We start from the raw sequence: 14,790 nt of genomic DNA, 5'->3' as shown, positions 1-14,790 counted from the left end.
TGCAAATCGATACCACCATTAGTAACCTCAGCATTTACCCAACCTTGACAGCCACATCTTCCCTATCCACAATACCCTTGCGATCCTCAATATCCTTGCCATGAATGACATGTTCCACATTGATCCTAGGCCCCTTGAACCACTTCCGAGCATCGATGGCATACCACTAAAGTGCGAAGAGCATTACGCCACCGTAGATAAGGCAGGTATAGTTCATGTTCAGGTCGTTGAGATCGCCACCTTTGACCGATGGAAAGCAGAGGACGGGTATGATGAAGACCACCCAGGTACACGATATGATGCCGCATCTGAGACGACAAGTCAGAAGGTATGAAGATTTCAGAAGGAGCAATCTACTCACGGTTTCGACCAGCGGCCAAGATTCCATGGACCTGATCTCCTATGTCAGCATTGTAGATACACTCCCCATGGCCTCGCCCATCACTAACCTGGTCGGAACTTATCCGAAGCAGCTGTCAGTCGTAAAGCAATCGGTATGGTGAAGGCAGTATACTGCGCGATAGCGCCTATACTGAACACCGCTCCAATTGCTACGGGTGATGCGAACATTAGGAGTCCCAGTAAGGAGTTGACGCCTAGATCAAACCACAGAGCATTGACAGGTGTCTGGGTATACTGGTTGACCTGCTTCCACCATCGACTGCCAGGTAAAGCGCCATCACGGCTGTAGGCATAAATGACCCTTGAGCCGGCTATTATGCACCCGAGCTCGACACAGTATTGTGCCACGATATTGATGGCGAACATCGCTAGACCAGCTCTAGGACCTAAGACTTGGAGGCAGAGGGCGCCCATTGGTTGGCCCAGGTCGCTTGCTACGACGTCCTGGATATTGGTGACGGTATACGCGATCGCGAGGATGACAGGGAAGCCCAGGTAGAATCCGAGTTGAGCTGTCATCACAATAGCGCGAGGTGCAGCTATATTGGCATTACCGCATTCTTCAGAGAGATGAAACGGCGCATCGTAGCCTAAGCAGATAGTCAACTCACAACGGCCTTCGCAGTACAGACTAGATCAGACTCACCTGACATGGTCCAGATGACAGACAGGAAGCCCATAATGAACGCTGGAGGACGATCAGTTCTTGTTGGAGGACAGAACTAGCGTTGACATACCAAACCCAGTAGGCCACTCCGTTCCATTGACAATGCCTTCGCTCGTCCAGACGATCTTGTTCGAATTTGTCTTCGGTTCGTTGATAGATCCCACAGGCATCCATATCACAAAGATGATGAGGGCAATCAGATTCACCCAAGTTCCAACTATGTTGATCCAGCCTATGATCTTCGTGGCCTGCATTGTGATCAGCCCGCTCACAAACAGGATAGCCAGTAGCATGAGGTATATGTGCCACGTCTCTATGGTATAGTCCGGATTTCCGATGCTGACCGCTGTGAGAATCATGTAGGCCAGAGCATAGCCGACTGAGGTGGGACCCGTTAGCTGACCCAGAAAGTTAGACCAGCCTGTTACCCAGGCAGCAAGAGGCCCCTGAAAGTCCCATCAGCTTTGCCACATATGCTGTCTCATTCCACACGTACCCATCCTTCTGGCGCCAAGACAGCAGCAGCATAGTACAGTCCACCAGCAGTCGGCATCGAGCTACATAGCTCAGCCATACTGAGCGCGACGAATTGAATCAGAATACTGGCCACGATCCAGCCCCATACACTGCCCGCTTGCCCAACATATGCAAGGTTGTAGGTCAGCGTACTGGCGATGCTTGGAAGAATACCAAGGATGGAGAAGGATACGCCAAAGCATGACCAGATGGTGAAGTCGCGCTTGAATTCCTGCTTGTAGCCGAGCGCGACCAAGATTTCTTCATCGGCATCGACCTCGTGGTCCACGACAGCGTGCTCTTGTGTTGTGCGAAAGATCGAAGTAACGCCTAGCGTGCTCTCGTCCACTGTGTGGCGCTCCATTGATACCGTATGCGTTATCGAAAGTACGAGAGGGAGGGTATGCAAGGAAGATGGAAGAGTAGAGAAGAATGGTAGATACACCTATACCTGCTGTTGACCATGGCGCCGCATACATTCGTCCGGGAGCAGAGCTGCGCGAACCTTGAACTCTGTGACGACTATCCTTATCAGCGATTCGTAAAAGGTGCGATAAGTACAGAAGCCACAGCGTATGCACCGCGTAGGGCTGCAAACTGGGAAGATAGCTAAATTGCGTGGAAGCTCAGCTTGCCGATATGGGCAGGTGATATGCACGGCGATCGCGGAGGCGGGGAGTGATAAACGACTCTAAGGCGTGATTCTGCGGTCCAGTTCGTGCCTACTGGTGGCATCTTGAGGGATCATTAAAATGTCGGGAAGCTGTGTAGCTCGGGCAGATGGGAAAGCGAGGGTACCATTGCGATGTCGTCTTCTCGTTCTGTTAGGAAATACTGTAGCCCATTTTATACTCGTCGTGGTGAACAGGCTAACGGTAGGGAGATCATAGGATGGAGCACACGTCGTATGAATGGGAACTGTTGAGCAGACTGAGTAGGAAATGGTTCAACTAGGCGCACAGAGTACTGATTGGAAGACTCCTTGTTGAGAGGATGGCAGGATCAGGTCACGGAGGAACACTTCTGCCGAGAGCTCCGATGCCAAGCCGACACCGAACCTTTGCGCATGCGCTTCAGCGAAATTGATTGGTTTCTGATACGACCAGGCGTAGAGTAACCACCTCTTTTGCGTCTACCTCCACAATCTCTCATAATCCATTACCACCCACAACGATGGCTCCCGCAACTGTACGTATCTCGCTTTGCTGCCAGCCTTCGCCGTGATACCGAAGCCTTGACTGGCGATCTTGGTCCCTCGTGCGCATAATGGCAATATGAGCAGTAGGCTTGAGAACGAGTACTAAAATGTTTGGACGATATAGAAGACTGGCACTGCCGGTGCTAAGGGCGTAGGCAAGAAGGGCCAGAAGACCACCCAGAAGGTTTGCAAGAACAATTGCTCCCGCACGATCTCAAGCCCTCGCTAATATCGCATCCTAGTACATCATCAACGCCAAGCAACCCACCGACGACCGCATCTTCGACCCCTCTGCCTTCGCCACCTTCCTCCAACAGCGCATCAAGGTCGACGGCCGTACCGGCAACCTCGGCGACACCATCACCGTCAACAACCTCGGTGATGGCCGCATCGAGATCGTGTCACACCAAGAGTTCAGTGGTCGCTACCTCAAGTACCTTACCAAGAAGTTCCTCAAGAAGCAGCAGCTCCGTGACTGGCTCCGTGTGGTCAGCACGAGCAAGGGCGAGTACAGCTTGAAGTTCTTCAATGTGGTGGGTGATGACAATGAGGAGGAGGAGGACTAGATGTGGTACATGTGATGAGGATGATACGGCATGGGGTGTTGTAGCATACAGGTAGTGCACCTAATGTCAGCTGTTCCCGCCACCCCGTAAATTTCTATCGTAATCCGATCCTTCGCTATTCTGGTGATCAGTGTGAACATCATGCAACCACCAGCACCAGAGACATAGACAAGTGACAGGCGTCTGTTGACCATCAGATATGCAGAGTTTGTGTACTGGGCTCGTCATGTCGTAGGCAACCTCTGCGACATTGTTGTGTTCCTTCATCACAAAAGGCGTGGAGTCCGGCGCACGACAGAGACGACGCTTCAGATCCCGGTCACTGATTGTATGGTTCCTGGCAACGACTTCACTTTTTGCTCGTCTTCAGTGAGACGTTGCAGTGCATGACGGTATAGATGCAAGCTTTCGATAGGCAAGTGATCGAAAGCAAAGGCATTCAGTATGAGCACGATGGGCTCATGCACTATCTCTCCCTCGTGTTCAAGATAAGTTTCGCATGGCGATGTAAATGTACGGCGCGGTTGCTGTCATGGCCCAGAACTGGGTCAGCATAGCCTCGAAATGGTTTGGTACGATGATTTTGTTAGCGCTAGACCGTGCATCAGACTTGAAACTCTCCTGCACATTCGCAGACTCATCATCTTTTGCCCCTATGAACAATACACGTCGATGCACTTTCGGCTCGTCCTGCAAGAGGCGACAGTACCTCGTAGAACGATGCGATGGTGGCCTGCAGTGGCCGCCATAATATAGGAGGAATACAATGGCACGCCTGAAAACATCGGCCCAATCTCGTATACAAGCTTGGCTAAAAAGAGCCAATGATCATCAACCCAGCGAGCCGAAGCTGACTTCCAGGGCTGGAGGAGCTAGACGCTTTCGCAGGAACACCAGCGCTTGTGCTGCGCCGTGAAGGACTGTCTATCTTCGTTCAGCCTGACCGGTCTTGGGAACATTTCTTGTCAGGTACAATGCTCTAGAGGGTATACCGGACGACCATTTCTTTTTGCTCTTTTCATATTCTGTCTATCGCGCACAGTGTTCGACGATTTATTTTCAACCGTCTGGTCTTGGTCAAGATGGTCGCAAGCGCGGGACAGCTCAACTCCCTTGGTTCGACCGCACTTCTCACACTCACCATTGCGCAACTTGGCGCCGCAGCAGCGGTTGGGTCACTACAACGATATGGAGCGGAGTTGGCAGAGACGACATTGGTGAGGAGGAAAGTGAATACAACGGACATACCTGCGCCAATATCGATTGCACCGAGTCAGTACTGGGATGGCATTGGTATGTGAAGAAGACATATGAAGGGGAGAGCAGCACTGATACTCACCAGACGGGCCATGGTCATCCTTTGCGCTACAAGTCGGGACACCAGCCCAGAATGTACGAGTCTTTGCATCTACGGCAGCACCCATCACCTGGACGATAGGAGCGGATGGATGTCCACCGGGCTACGTGGCAGATTGCGCAAACAGTCGCGGTTTCCTCTTCCTCCCAAATCAATCCTTGACCTGGGTTCCTAACAGCCGATTCAACTTCGCCTTAGAAGACAACCTTGGCATGGACACCAACGGCAACGCTGGTTTCGATACTGAAGTTCTGGGCTGGCAAGGCTCAGGCGGACCAACGGTGGCACATGCTACCGTCTTCAACGTTGCGAGCGCGCAATACTGGCTTGGAGCATTCGGCTTGAATCCTCTACCGACCAACTTCACCACATTTACCAACCCACAACCATCGTTTATGCAGCAACTGCTGAACAACAATACCATTCCTTCGCTTTCGTATGCCTATACAGCTGGGAACCAGTATCGATTGAACAAAGTCTTTGGATCGTTGACACTCGGTGGATATGACTTGAATCGATTCGGCAGCAACAATATCACCGTGGATATGTATTCGGATGTTTCTCGTGATTTGCTAGTGTATGTGCAGGGCATAAATTCTGGGACCGCCAATCTGCTTCCGAGCGGTACTATCTCAATGTACATCGACTCCACGATCGCGACCATCTGGCTGCCGGAAGATGCCTGCAAGGCCTTCGAGACAGCCTTCGGACTCGTGTATAACGAAGACTATGGTCTTTACCTCATGAACAGCAGTCAGCGCACAACCCTACAAGCAACGAACCCCAGTGTGACGTTCACCCTTGGTGCCAACCAGACCGGAGGCAGCACAGTCGCCATCGAACTCCCATACAAAGCCTTCGACTTGACAGTCCAGTACCCCATGATCTCGAACCCAAACACGAGCTACTACTTCCCTCTCAACCGAGCCGCAAACGACACCCAATACACCCTCGGCCGCACCTTCCTCCAAGAAGCCTACCTGATAGTAGACTACGAACGCCAACACTTCAAAGTCGCCCCCTGCACCTGGAACCAAGCCGCCATCCAAAGCCCCCTCATCCAAAGGATAAAAAGTACCAACTCCACCAAAAACGGCGACGACAACGGTAACAGCGGCAATGGCGGCATCTCAGCCGGCACAATAGCAGGCGTAGTCGTCGCCATCGTCGCCGCAATCGCCATCCTAGCCGCCCTCCTCTGGTTCTTCCGCCGCCGCAAGCGCACTCAAAAGCAACGTGCGTCGGAACTCGAAGCGAAAGAGCAATCCGGCGCGGCGAAAGAATCCTCCGACAACGAAAACAAACCCTTTATCTCCAACCCCATGGGCGGCGAGCTCGGCGGGGGCGAAATCCACGAGTTGACCGCGCCACACAAGCCGTTCGCGCAGGAGATGGAGAGTCCGCATAAAGTGGATCCGAACAAAGCGGGTTACAGTGAGATGGGGGATGGCGAGTATTTTGGTCCTGGGAAGGGGTTTGCGCATGAGATGCAAGGGAACGATCAGCCGGTTTATGAGATGGCGGGGTCGGATGTGCATGAGATGCCTACACATGAGAGGAGGTTGGGGGAGGATAAATAGGTTATCGAGGAGTTGTGGTGGGGATCGCGTGTTTTGTATGGTTTTGACATTAGCGTTCTAGCACCGGATCGGCGTTCTGCTGGGAGGGTATAATCTTGGTTGAAACAGGATCTTGACCGCTCATCGAGTACCTTCTTCTTGCCACTCTACCAAGAATGTGTTTGATGATCGTCTCACGCTCATCAGGACTATCATTCCCTCAGCCTTGTGGTCGGCGCCCGGACGTAATACAGGGAAGCGACTACGACGACGACTCTGTCCACCGCACCACACATGGCCAGTGAGGCCCGTGCAGGAGAACCGCCACCTTCCCGCCGTCATGTAAGGCATATGTGATCAAGGCTGGATGACTTCACGCAAGTGCGTGTGCCGCAGCCAGGACCGAACAGCCTGCGGGTGAGCAAGACGCGTTCCAGTTTTCCACGAATGAATGTAGGCATGTCGTCGTTGATTGTGAAGATGCCCGATTCTGTATTCACGGAATCCTTGCATCACTCACTATCCCGTCATCGTCGTACAACAGTGCGTTCCGAGCCTTATGGACGGGTTCGAGGTCTCGAACGCTGAGTAGACCCTCTGCTTAACCTTCCCGACTTCGAAGCAGAACGCATATGCCGAAATAGGCCAGGAATTAGACAAGGACATGAACTTCCCTAAGCCGACGCTCGAGGAGGCGGTGGATAGGAAAAGAAAGCGAAGCTGAAGGTAAGATGATAAGACTGAACCTGGACAGCAAGAAAAGAAGGGTAATTTGCGTAGAGTTGGTTGTCGTAGCAGTAGGGTAAGATAGGTTTGTTAAGCGTACAAGGTGCCCAAGATCCCTGCTCATTCATCCCCCTCCTTTCAACCATGCCATCCACGCCACCCTCCCTTCCTCCCATCATCCATCGTTCATCTCATGCTCATGGGTATCGTCGCAAGCAAAAAAAAAAGGCCACAATCGCGTTCCCCCACAAAAATCATCCCTAGCACTCTCCCTCCCTCGCATTTGACACACCCATAATCCCCAAGGGCCGTAGACACCATATTGAGCTGGCCGCAAAAAAACAGAGTACAGCACGACGCACCCACCCCCCCCCGTTGACCCTCTCTCAACATCGCTGGAAAAAGAAACACAAATTCCCCTGTCAATCCTCCCAAATCGTCTCCAAATCAAGTAAATCCCCCCGTCGTTCCCCACCACAAACAGACCACCTCTTCCTCTCCCTCCCCACCCTCCCAAACCCAAATCCCTTGCCCCCACCACCACTCTCGAAACTGCCTCGCCTTCTCGTCACGCCCTCCTCCCCACCATCGACATCCTCGCCCCTCTCCAATCTCTCCTGCCGTTCCGCAGCCAACTTCAACGTCTGGATCCTCTCGGCCTCAAAAGCCTCGGACTCGGCATCCGGAGCATCTTCTATCGTCTCGAGGGAGGAGATGGACGGGGAGCGAGAGCGGGCGGAGGTGGGTGTGCTGGGTGCGCTGTGCAAGGAGCTGAAACTCGAACTGCTGGCGTAGTGGTGGAGGGTCGGGTACGCCTCGTTGAAATTCTTCTGCGGGCCGAGGGAGGGGGAGTTGGCGCCGCTGGACACGGCGGAGGATTCGTGGGAGGGGTTGGAGGTAGGTGGTGTGGTGCTGTGCAAAGGGCTTGCGGGTCGGCGGCGGAGACTTCCGCTCCGGCTGATGGAGAAGTTGAAGGAGGACATGCTGGAGGGTGTTCCGGGGAGAGGGCCGAGGGTGTCGCGGGTTGGGCTCGTGTCGAGCTCGCTATCTTCGTCTATGCTCTCTATCGCTCCTGCCGTGCTGGCGAAAGCGGGTGAGCGCGGTGGTGGAGGCGCCCAGACGCTATCTTCCTGCTGCAGTGGCGAGCGGGTGCATGCTGGTGAGCGCATGGGGCTGTGTGGGCCTCCGGACATGGGACTCAGCGATCCGCTGGAAGAGGCTCCCGATGTCGTTGCTGTTTCGTTCATGCGAGTGGCGTGTGGGTTTGGTAAGCTATGTGCCCTCGTCATCGTAGGCGCACTCATGAGTGCGGAACCACTGCTTCGACTGCGCAGGTGACTGCGACTATACGGTGAACGGGTGCGGTTACTGCTGCTCGGACGCTGCGGCGCTGACGCCATGTTCGCAAAGTAACTCTGGAGAAGGTTTGAGGGCGAGGGGGAGGGATCGGTGGTCGAGCGCTGGTTGTAGTCGGGTCGTGGGAGTTGGAGAGATTTGCTTGGTTTGGGGAGGATTTGTTGGAGGGTGTCTGCTGTTTCGCTTGGCCTTAGGTGAAGACTGGCGAGCGAGTCGGTGGGTGAGTCAAATTCTGCGTCGTTGGTTAGAGGCGGGTAGGTGTTGATCTGCAGCGGTGCGCTCGCAATTGAGGATGCGAAGGGTGGCATGTTGGCTTCGCTGTCGAGTCGTGCTGTGTTGTGGTGTTTGCTGGGCGTCTTACGTGGTAGAAGCGTTGTTGTTGCGCCTGCAAGGACAACCGATGTCCAGCTCCGTGATATTTCCCACAAAAGGCGTGCAGTCGCAGTTGGTACACAAAGCCTTCGTTGCTGAAAACGAACTGAAGGCGACTCTCTGACTACTCTCGGCAGCGGCAGCTCGTGGCTCAGGGAAAGCAAAGCAAAGCAAAAGGGCAGCTGACGCAGGTTCGTCGATCTCGATCTGGGGAATTTCTCAGGGACCGGCGCCGACGATCCGACGCTTTCTCGTCAAGAATTGACTATGAAGAGCCGAGATCATTCCTCTTCTATTTCCACCTACTTCCCTTCAAGAGCCGTTACGATCATGTATTCTAGGAGATTTTCAGTATAGAGATGGCGGCAAGAGCGTTTTCTGTTCTAGATGCACGTCTCAACTGTCATATGCACGTGTAGAGTGCTTTTACTGGGGCTGGAATGCGTAGTCGTTGCCCTGCATGTGCATGTGCATGTGAATGCGAGAAAGGGCGGTCAGACGAGTACGAGTACGAGTACAGTATTGGCTTACTCAGGACACAGCTGATCAACACACCTCTGTCGCTGCTTGGGCTAGCTCTCATACAGACCACAGGTCATGCGGGCAACGAGGCCGTAGTACCAGTCCGAAGAACATCTACGCAGGCCTTCGTAATGCAATGCGGACCAAGACGATTGCAACATGAGCCAAACGTAGACTCATAAGCATGCCAACAGGTTGATTTCGCCGACCGATCAATTTGATATCAACCCTAGCATCATCCGTTGGCTTCATCATGGTCTGAGTTGCACCTACAGCACTAGACTAGTCGCAAGAAACGACGATGAGTCCCAAGGAGGATTGGGCGATTTGTTTATAGCTCCGAGACTACGACCTGTCACGCACCGGCACTTTGAAGCCTCTGCACCATATATTACACTCGTCCACCCAGGAGCCCGGAGGCAACATCGCGCGGCACTGGACACCTCACGATTGACATCCATCATCCTCATATGTGCAAGCAATTGCGTGGTCATACGGCCTACAATCGTCCCAAGCATATCGTGCTCGGTGCAGACCAAGGAACCGCACAAGCAAAATCACATCAAGCCCGCCTTCCACAAAACGATCATGATTAACGCCATTACCAAGGCAGTTCAAATCCCTCCCTATGCCAAAACGTCCCAGTCTCATCCATCCCCTTACCCACAAACACCTTCCACAACTTCCCAGCCGCTTCCTCGGGCTCTACGGCATCAGGAGGCAACTCGCCCAGACCAGCGACCATGTTCGTCTTCGTGATGCCCGGGTGCAGTAGGATGACTACCACATTCTTATTTTTGAGATCCATGGCTAGGCTCTTGCCGATGCTATTCTGTGGTCATAGAGCGCGCGGAGTAAGCCGTCGCTCATATCTGTATGGCATTGGGTGAAGGAGGAAGGAAGAAGCAAACTCACCACAGCAGCCTTGGACGCCCGATAAGCATAACTCCCCCCCGTACTATTATCACCAATACTCCCTACTCTGCTACTAACAATACCCACCCTAGCCACTGACCCGTCGTTCCGCACTAGATTCGGCAAGAGTGCCTGTGTCAGTAGCAAAGGCCCGAAGGTATTAACCTCGAAAGTCCTCTTCAGCACTTCCAGGTCCGTAGTCTCCATCCCGTCCTTCTCAGGCGGTGACATGACCCCGGCGATATTGAGGAGGACATCGATGTGTTTCCCCTCAAGCTCCTTGGCGAAAGCTGAGATGGAGGCTGGGGAGGTCACGTCTAGTTGATGGAGTTGTGCTGGCGAGAGTGATTGGAGTTGGGGGCCAACTTCTCGATCGCAGGCGTGTACTTCGTAGCCCTGTTTGTGGGCTTAGGATCTAGCTGTACAGTGTTGTGATCTTGGGCATGTATAGACCTACCTCGTCCATCAAGAATCGAGCGAAGGCGTGGCCGATACCGCTGTTTGCACCTGTCACTACAGCGATGGGCATTTCGATGTTGTCTGAGGAGAGTGTTATATGGATGTCAAGGCATGCTACATTACGTCAAGCCCCAGGCGCTCATCAAGAGCTTGCGTTCTAAAGTTATCGATGGCAAAGCAGTTCTGATTTGTAAGAGGTGCAAGTCTGATCTGATCAAGACGAGAGAGAGGGGAAAGTCTGGAGGAGTTCAACCCTTCGCCGTTATTCGCGTGCCTTCCGCACACATCATTGAAAATACCTAAGTTGACTTTCGTCCGTCTGTAGGCACGGAGACCTTATCCGCAGATACAAGCTGGGACGCTCAAAGTAGGCTGCCATGTTACACATCAATGTCTGTGAAATAAGGCGATTTGAGCAACGTAGGTATCAGCCGAACGCGCGGTTGAGGACAACACCGCTTCCCAAGAAAGGCAGGTATATCGCTATCTGTATCTCTTATTGCTGCCTGCACAATCTTATACAATGGTTATATATGCGATCATCATGACAAACGCCCAGTACAGTCGTTCACATTCGCGAATACAGACATCATGCTCCAAGCAAAAGACATCGATGTGTTGACGTTGACAGCCACACAGGCCGAGGAGCTCCTGGACAGCAAGCAGCTCACATCAGCAACACTGGTAGAAGCGTACCTGGCTCAGATCGAGAAGAACAACCACAATGGCCTCCACCTCAACAGCCTCATCTCCATAACGGCAAAGGACATTCTCCTCAATACAGCCCGCCATCTCGACCATGAACGAGAAACAGGCCACAAACGAGGTCCTCTCCACGGTATCCCCTTCATAGTCAAAGATGTCTTCGTCACGGACCGCTCGCTCGGCATGCCCACGACTTGCGGCGCAGCAGCCTTCGCCACGTCGATGGGGAAACGGAATGCACCACTTATACAGCACTTACTGGACCAAGGCATGATTCTCCTGGGTAAAGCCAATCTGACGGAGTTCTGTGGGCTCAAGTTCAAGGGTATGACGCCCGGATGGTCGACTGTGGGAGGGCAGACGCAGAACCCGTATGTTTTCGGTGGGCTGGAGGAGAACGAGAAGCTCATCGGTCATTCATCTGCTGGTGGAAGTTCGTCGGGGAGCGCTGTTGGTGTGGCGGCGGGGTTCGCTCCGTTGTCTATAGGTACTGAATGCTGTGGCAGCTTGATCACACCGGCGAATAGAGCGGGCATGTATGCGCTTAAGTGCAGTCTTGGGTCTGTTGACGTGGAGGCTTGCTTTGGTTATACTGATTGTCTCGATTGTATTGGTGGGATGGCAAAGTCAGCACAGGATCTCGCCACTTTTATCGCGGCTCTGTTGCAACGAGGTGAGGCTTTCGATTTGGGTGGCGGGATGGAAGGTATGAGGGTTGCTTTCACGGACGTGATGGTGTGGCGGCTTCCGGAGGACTTTTGCGGATGGCCAGGTGATACAAGAGAGCAGCTGGTAGGCGTGACCCAGGGCTGGCCCCGACATGAGACGATGAGTGCTGATGTTACTCAGGAAGCAGGATATGCTTCAATACAGGACATGATCAAAGCACATGGTGCAGAGATTGAGACTGATATCGACCTGTCAAATGCACCGACACTATTCCAGAGCGACGAGGGCAAGAGCTACTTCTATGAGATTGCGTGTAGGCACTCTGGACGGCACAGTCGAGGTAGCCGTCGCTGACGACATTTCAGTCTATCAATTGCGCAACAAATATTTCCCTACATTCTTCGACGAGCTCGCAGAAAGTGAAGTCCACTCACTACCCGAACTGATCGAATGGAACAAGAAGCACAGCCCGAAACAAGACGAGCTAGAAGATCTCCTGGCCAATACACGCAAGCCCGAAGACATCGACAAGTACATCAACGACATGCGCGAACGTGGCCGTGACGGCCTGGACCGCCATCTCGAACGTAATGATATCGTGGTTGCGCTTGCTGACAGCCCGCTGGTACAATACTCGGCAACTGCAGGTAAGCAATATGCTGCGTATACGCGATTGATTGCGATGCGAACTGCAGACGAGGCACCTTGGACATGCTCGGCCGGGCGACTCTCCGCGGGAGCAGGGCGTAGGCTGAAATGAAGAGTTGCTGACGTGATCCTTAGGATATCCAATCGCTTGTCTTCCACTCGGAATAGTCAAGTATAGTGAAACGAACGAGCGACCGTACGGTATTTGCATGATTGCGGGTAAAGGCCGAGAGGATATTCTGTTGCGTTTCATGGCCGCCTGCGAGTCGCTGTTGCCGCCGAGACCAGTTCCGAAGCCCTTGCTACAGCAGTGACAGCTGGTGTGTGGTGACACGACAGCTTGCAGATGAGGCACAGCTGCAGACGACTTTCCATGCACGCGAGAGTGGAGTGCATGAGCATAGACAAGGATGGTGAGGGATCCGCTCGGCATTTTTGTATGCACGTTGGCGAGGTGGCAGTGCAAGTGGTCTTTGCTATCGTTTCAGGTATTTCCCGCATGCGCAAGTGCTCTGTTTCGAGCCCGTCGCAGTAGGTCAGGCATGTTTGAATTGCGTCAATTCGGTATTGCTCTAAATTCGAGTCCTAGGTGAAGTCGCGAAGTGAAGTGCTGCAGAAGGAGAGAGGTGGATCGCGCTAGACTTCATCTTGTCCAGTCAAGCATCAATGCTGTTAGCATCTCTATAGCATCTCTGCCAATTGGTTCCGGATAAGCCGGCTCGCGACTATTCTGCTGCTTGACCAGCGATGCAGGCGAACACGGATTGCATTGGCATTTGCTCGGCAAGCATGCGGAGTATCATCACATGGCATCACTTAGCGGTGTGATGACCTGATCATCAACGCATCGAGGTACAACCATTCAGGGCAGAGGCAATGTACGACCTCCTCGGGCCCGGCAATGCGGCGACAGGCATGGTGACTGAAGTCTTGCCGTCTTCCGATTCGTATGCGGCGATGATACAATACCAGCAGTAGAGCAGAGATGATGGTATTATGCAAGCATCTGCATCATGTTTTGCTCCAATAATAATCCAGCTCAAGCCTGCTCAGCCGTCTGTGCAGCGTCTTCTGGAACAAGTGGAAGGCGGGATGAGATTGAAGGCCCATGTCTGTCGTCGCAAGCATCCCTCCCGTGCACATGCCTGAAATATGCATGCCAATTGCCCGACGAGCGCCACATGGATGAAGACTGAAGTCGGGCAGCTTGAAGGATATCTTGTTGTACCAAAGCTGCATGATCAGAGCTGAGGGAATCCATTGCATGATCCCGTGTGCAGCATCACAGCCATTGCATACGAGGCCAAGAATTCCAACAAAAGAAGGGAGTAGGATTCAAATCCTGCCAAGTCGGATCGCAATATTGGGTCAAACCGAGCGCCCGGGACGCCTTTTGACGTTCGAAGGATTGAGGACCCACTCTACACAGCTCTTGGTTATTGCTGCGCCTTGTGTACGGCACATCTCGCTGTCTCTCGCCATGCCAGCACATCGAATCTTTTAGCGCAGCCTCGCACATTGCTCGTGAAGGATTTCTTGGCGTCCATGCCTCAACGAATACTGCCCTTTAACGCCGCAGCAGATACCCCCCTGTCAGCCTTTTTTTCATGGATGACGCAGCCCTCGCTCTGAAACTCCCCCGCAACCTAAACGCTCGGCCGCTCGGTCGCAACGGCTGTCTAACGCGTTTGTGGGTCGCCGATTCGTACCTCATGCTCATGATTGAGCTAGGGAAGAGGTAGATTTGAGACTGAACCAGGAGCATCTCGGATCCACACGCTTCACCATCCATCCTCGAGTACTCGTCGGGGCATCTTACAGGAGGCGGTATCCACAACTTCGAGTCAATACATGCCAAGATCCATTGCAAAGTCACAACACTGAGCGGAGGAGGTGCCTGTGACACAAATTCCCACAAGCCGAAACTTTGACTCGACGATCCGCCCGGAAAAGTTGTCGACCCTACCCTCACCTCCTTTACGACAAAACCAGCCGTTCTTCCCTTCCTTCGCCTCGATTCAACAACTCACTCACCAAAGTCATTCCTTATTGACCACCTGCAGCTGTGCTACAAACGGACGCCTTCCTCTCGAATCATCAGCAATCAATCCTCGCCTATCGCGCATCTACCCCACGCTCCTGCAAAGTAACTC

General features: G+C 53.2%; 7 protein-coding genes across 7 annotated transcripts; 3 read left to right on the top strand and 4 right to left on the bottom strand.

Moving 5' to 3' along the window:
- Nucleotides 1-166: 166 nt before the first annotated feature.
- On the bottom strand, nt 167-1,082 carry LTS14_009234 (uncharacterized protein; the record flags this gene model as incomplete). The annotated part of the gene is made up of 4 exons (XM_064841917.1): nt 167-308; nt 362-392; nt 450-992; nt 1,049-1,082. 4 exons carry the CDS (start codon nt 1,080-1,082, stop codon nt 167-169), a joined length of 750 nt encoding a protein of 249 aa, XP_064690427.1.
- A 19-nt stretch (nt 1,083-1,101) lies between these two features.
- Nucleotides 1,102-1,949, bottom strand: LTS14_009233 (uncharacterized protein; the record flags this gene model as incomplete). Its single annotated transcript, XM_064841916.1, has 2 exons — nt 1,102-1,467; nt 1,566-1,949. The coding sequence occupies 2 exons, from the start codon at nt 1,947-1,949 to the stop codon at nt 1,102-1,104; spliced, it is 750 nt and encodes a 249-aa protein (XP_064690426.1).
- An 809-nt stretch (nt 1,950-2,758) lies between these two features.
- On the top strand, nt 2,759-3,349 carry rpl22 (Ribosomal L22e protein; the record flags this gene model as incomplete). Its single annotated transcript, XM_064841915.1, has 3 exons — nt 2,759-2,773; nt 2,908-2,967; nt 3,026-3,349. 3 exons carry the CDS (start codon nt 2,759-2,761, stop codon nt 3,347-3,349), a joined length of 399 nt encoding a protein of 132 aa, XP_064690425.1.
- Nucleotides 3,350-4,431: 1,082 nt separating this feature from the next.
- LTS14_009231 (uncharacterized protein) lies at nt 4,432-6,286 on the top strand (the record flags this gene model as incomplete). Its single annotated transcript, XM_064841914.1, has 2 exons — nt 4,432-4,642; nt 4,692-6,286. The coding sequence occupies 2 exons, from the start codon at nt 4,432-4,434 to the stop codon at nt 6,284-6,286; spliced, it is 1,806 nt and encodes a 601-aa protein (XP_064690424.1).
- Nucleotides 6,287-7,413: 1,127 nt separating this feature from the next.
- LTS14_009230 (uncharacterized protein) lies at nt 7,414-8,655 on the bottom strand (the record flags this gene model as incomplete). Its single annotated transcript, XM_064841913.1, has 2 exons — nt 7,414-8,225; nt 8,292-8,655. 2 exons carry the CDS (start codon nt 8,653-8,655, stop codon nt 7,414-7,416), a joined length of 1,176 nt encoding a protein of 391 aa, XP_064690423.1.
- A 1,187-nt stretch (nt 8,656-9,842) lies between these two features.
- LTS14_009229 (uncharacterized protein) lies at nt 9,843-10,685 on the bottom strand (the record flags this gene model as incomplete). Its single annotated transcript, XM_064841912.1, has 3 exons — nt 9,843-10,073; nt 10,157-10,552; nt 10,614-10,685. The coding sequence occupies 3 exons, from the start codon at nt 10,683-10,685 to the stop codon at nt 9,843-9,845; spliced, it is 699 nt and encodes a 232-aa protein (XP_064690422.1).
- Nucleotides 10,686-11,206: 521 nt separating this feature from the next.
- Nucleotides 11,207-12,951, top strand: LTS14_009228 (uncharacterized protein; the record flags this gene model as incomplete). Its single annotated transcript, XM_064841911.1, has 3 exons — nt 11,207-12,302; nt 12,355-12,636; nt 12,773-12,951. 3 exons carry the CDS (start codon nt 11,207-11,209, stop codon nt 12,949-12,951), a joined length of 1,557 nt encoding a protein of 518 aa, XP_064690421.1.
- Nucleotides 12,952-14,790: the final 1,839 nt, after the last annotated feature.

Source organism: Recurvomyces mirabilis (genome assembly GCF_035927965.1).
Source record: "Recurvomyces mirabilis strain CCFEE 5264 chromosome Unknown scaffold_30, whole genome shotgun sequence".
NCBI lineage: Eukaryota > Fungi > Ascomycota > Dothideomycetes > Mycosphaerellales > Teratosphaeriaceae > Recurvomyces > Recurvomyces mirabilis.
Note: the sequence above shows the minus strand (reverse complement) of the source record. Positions and strands in the feature narration are given on the sequence as shown.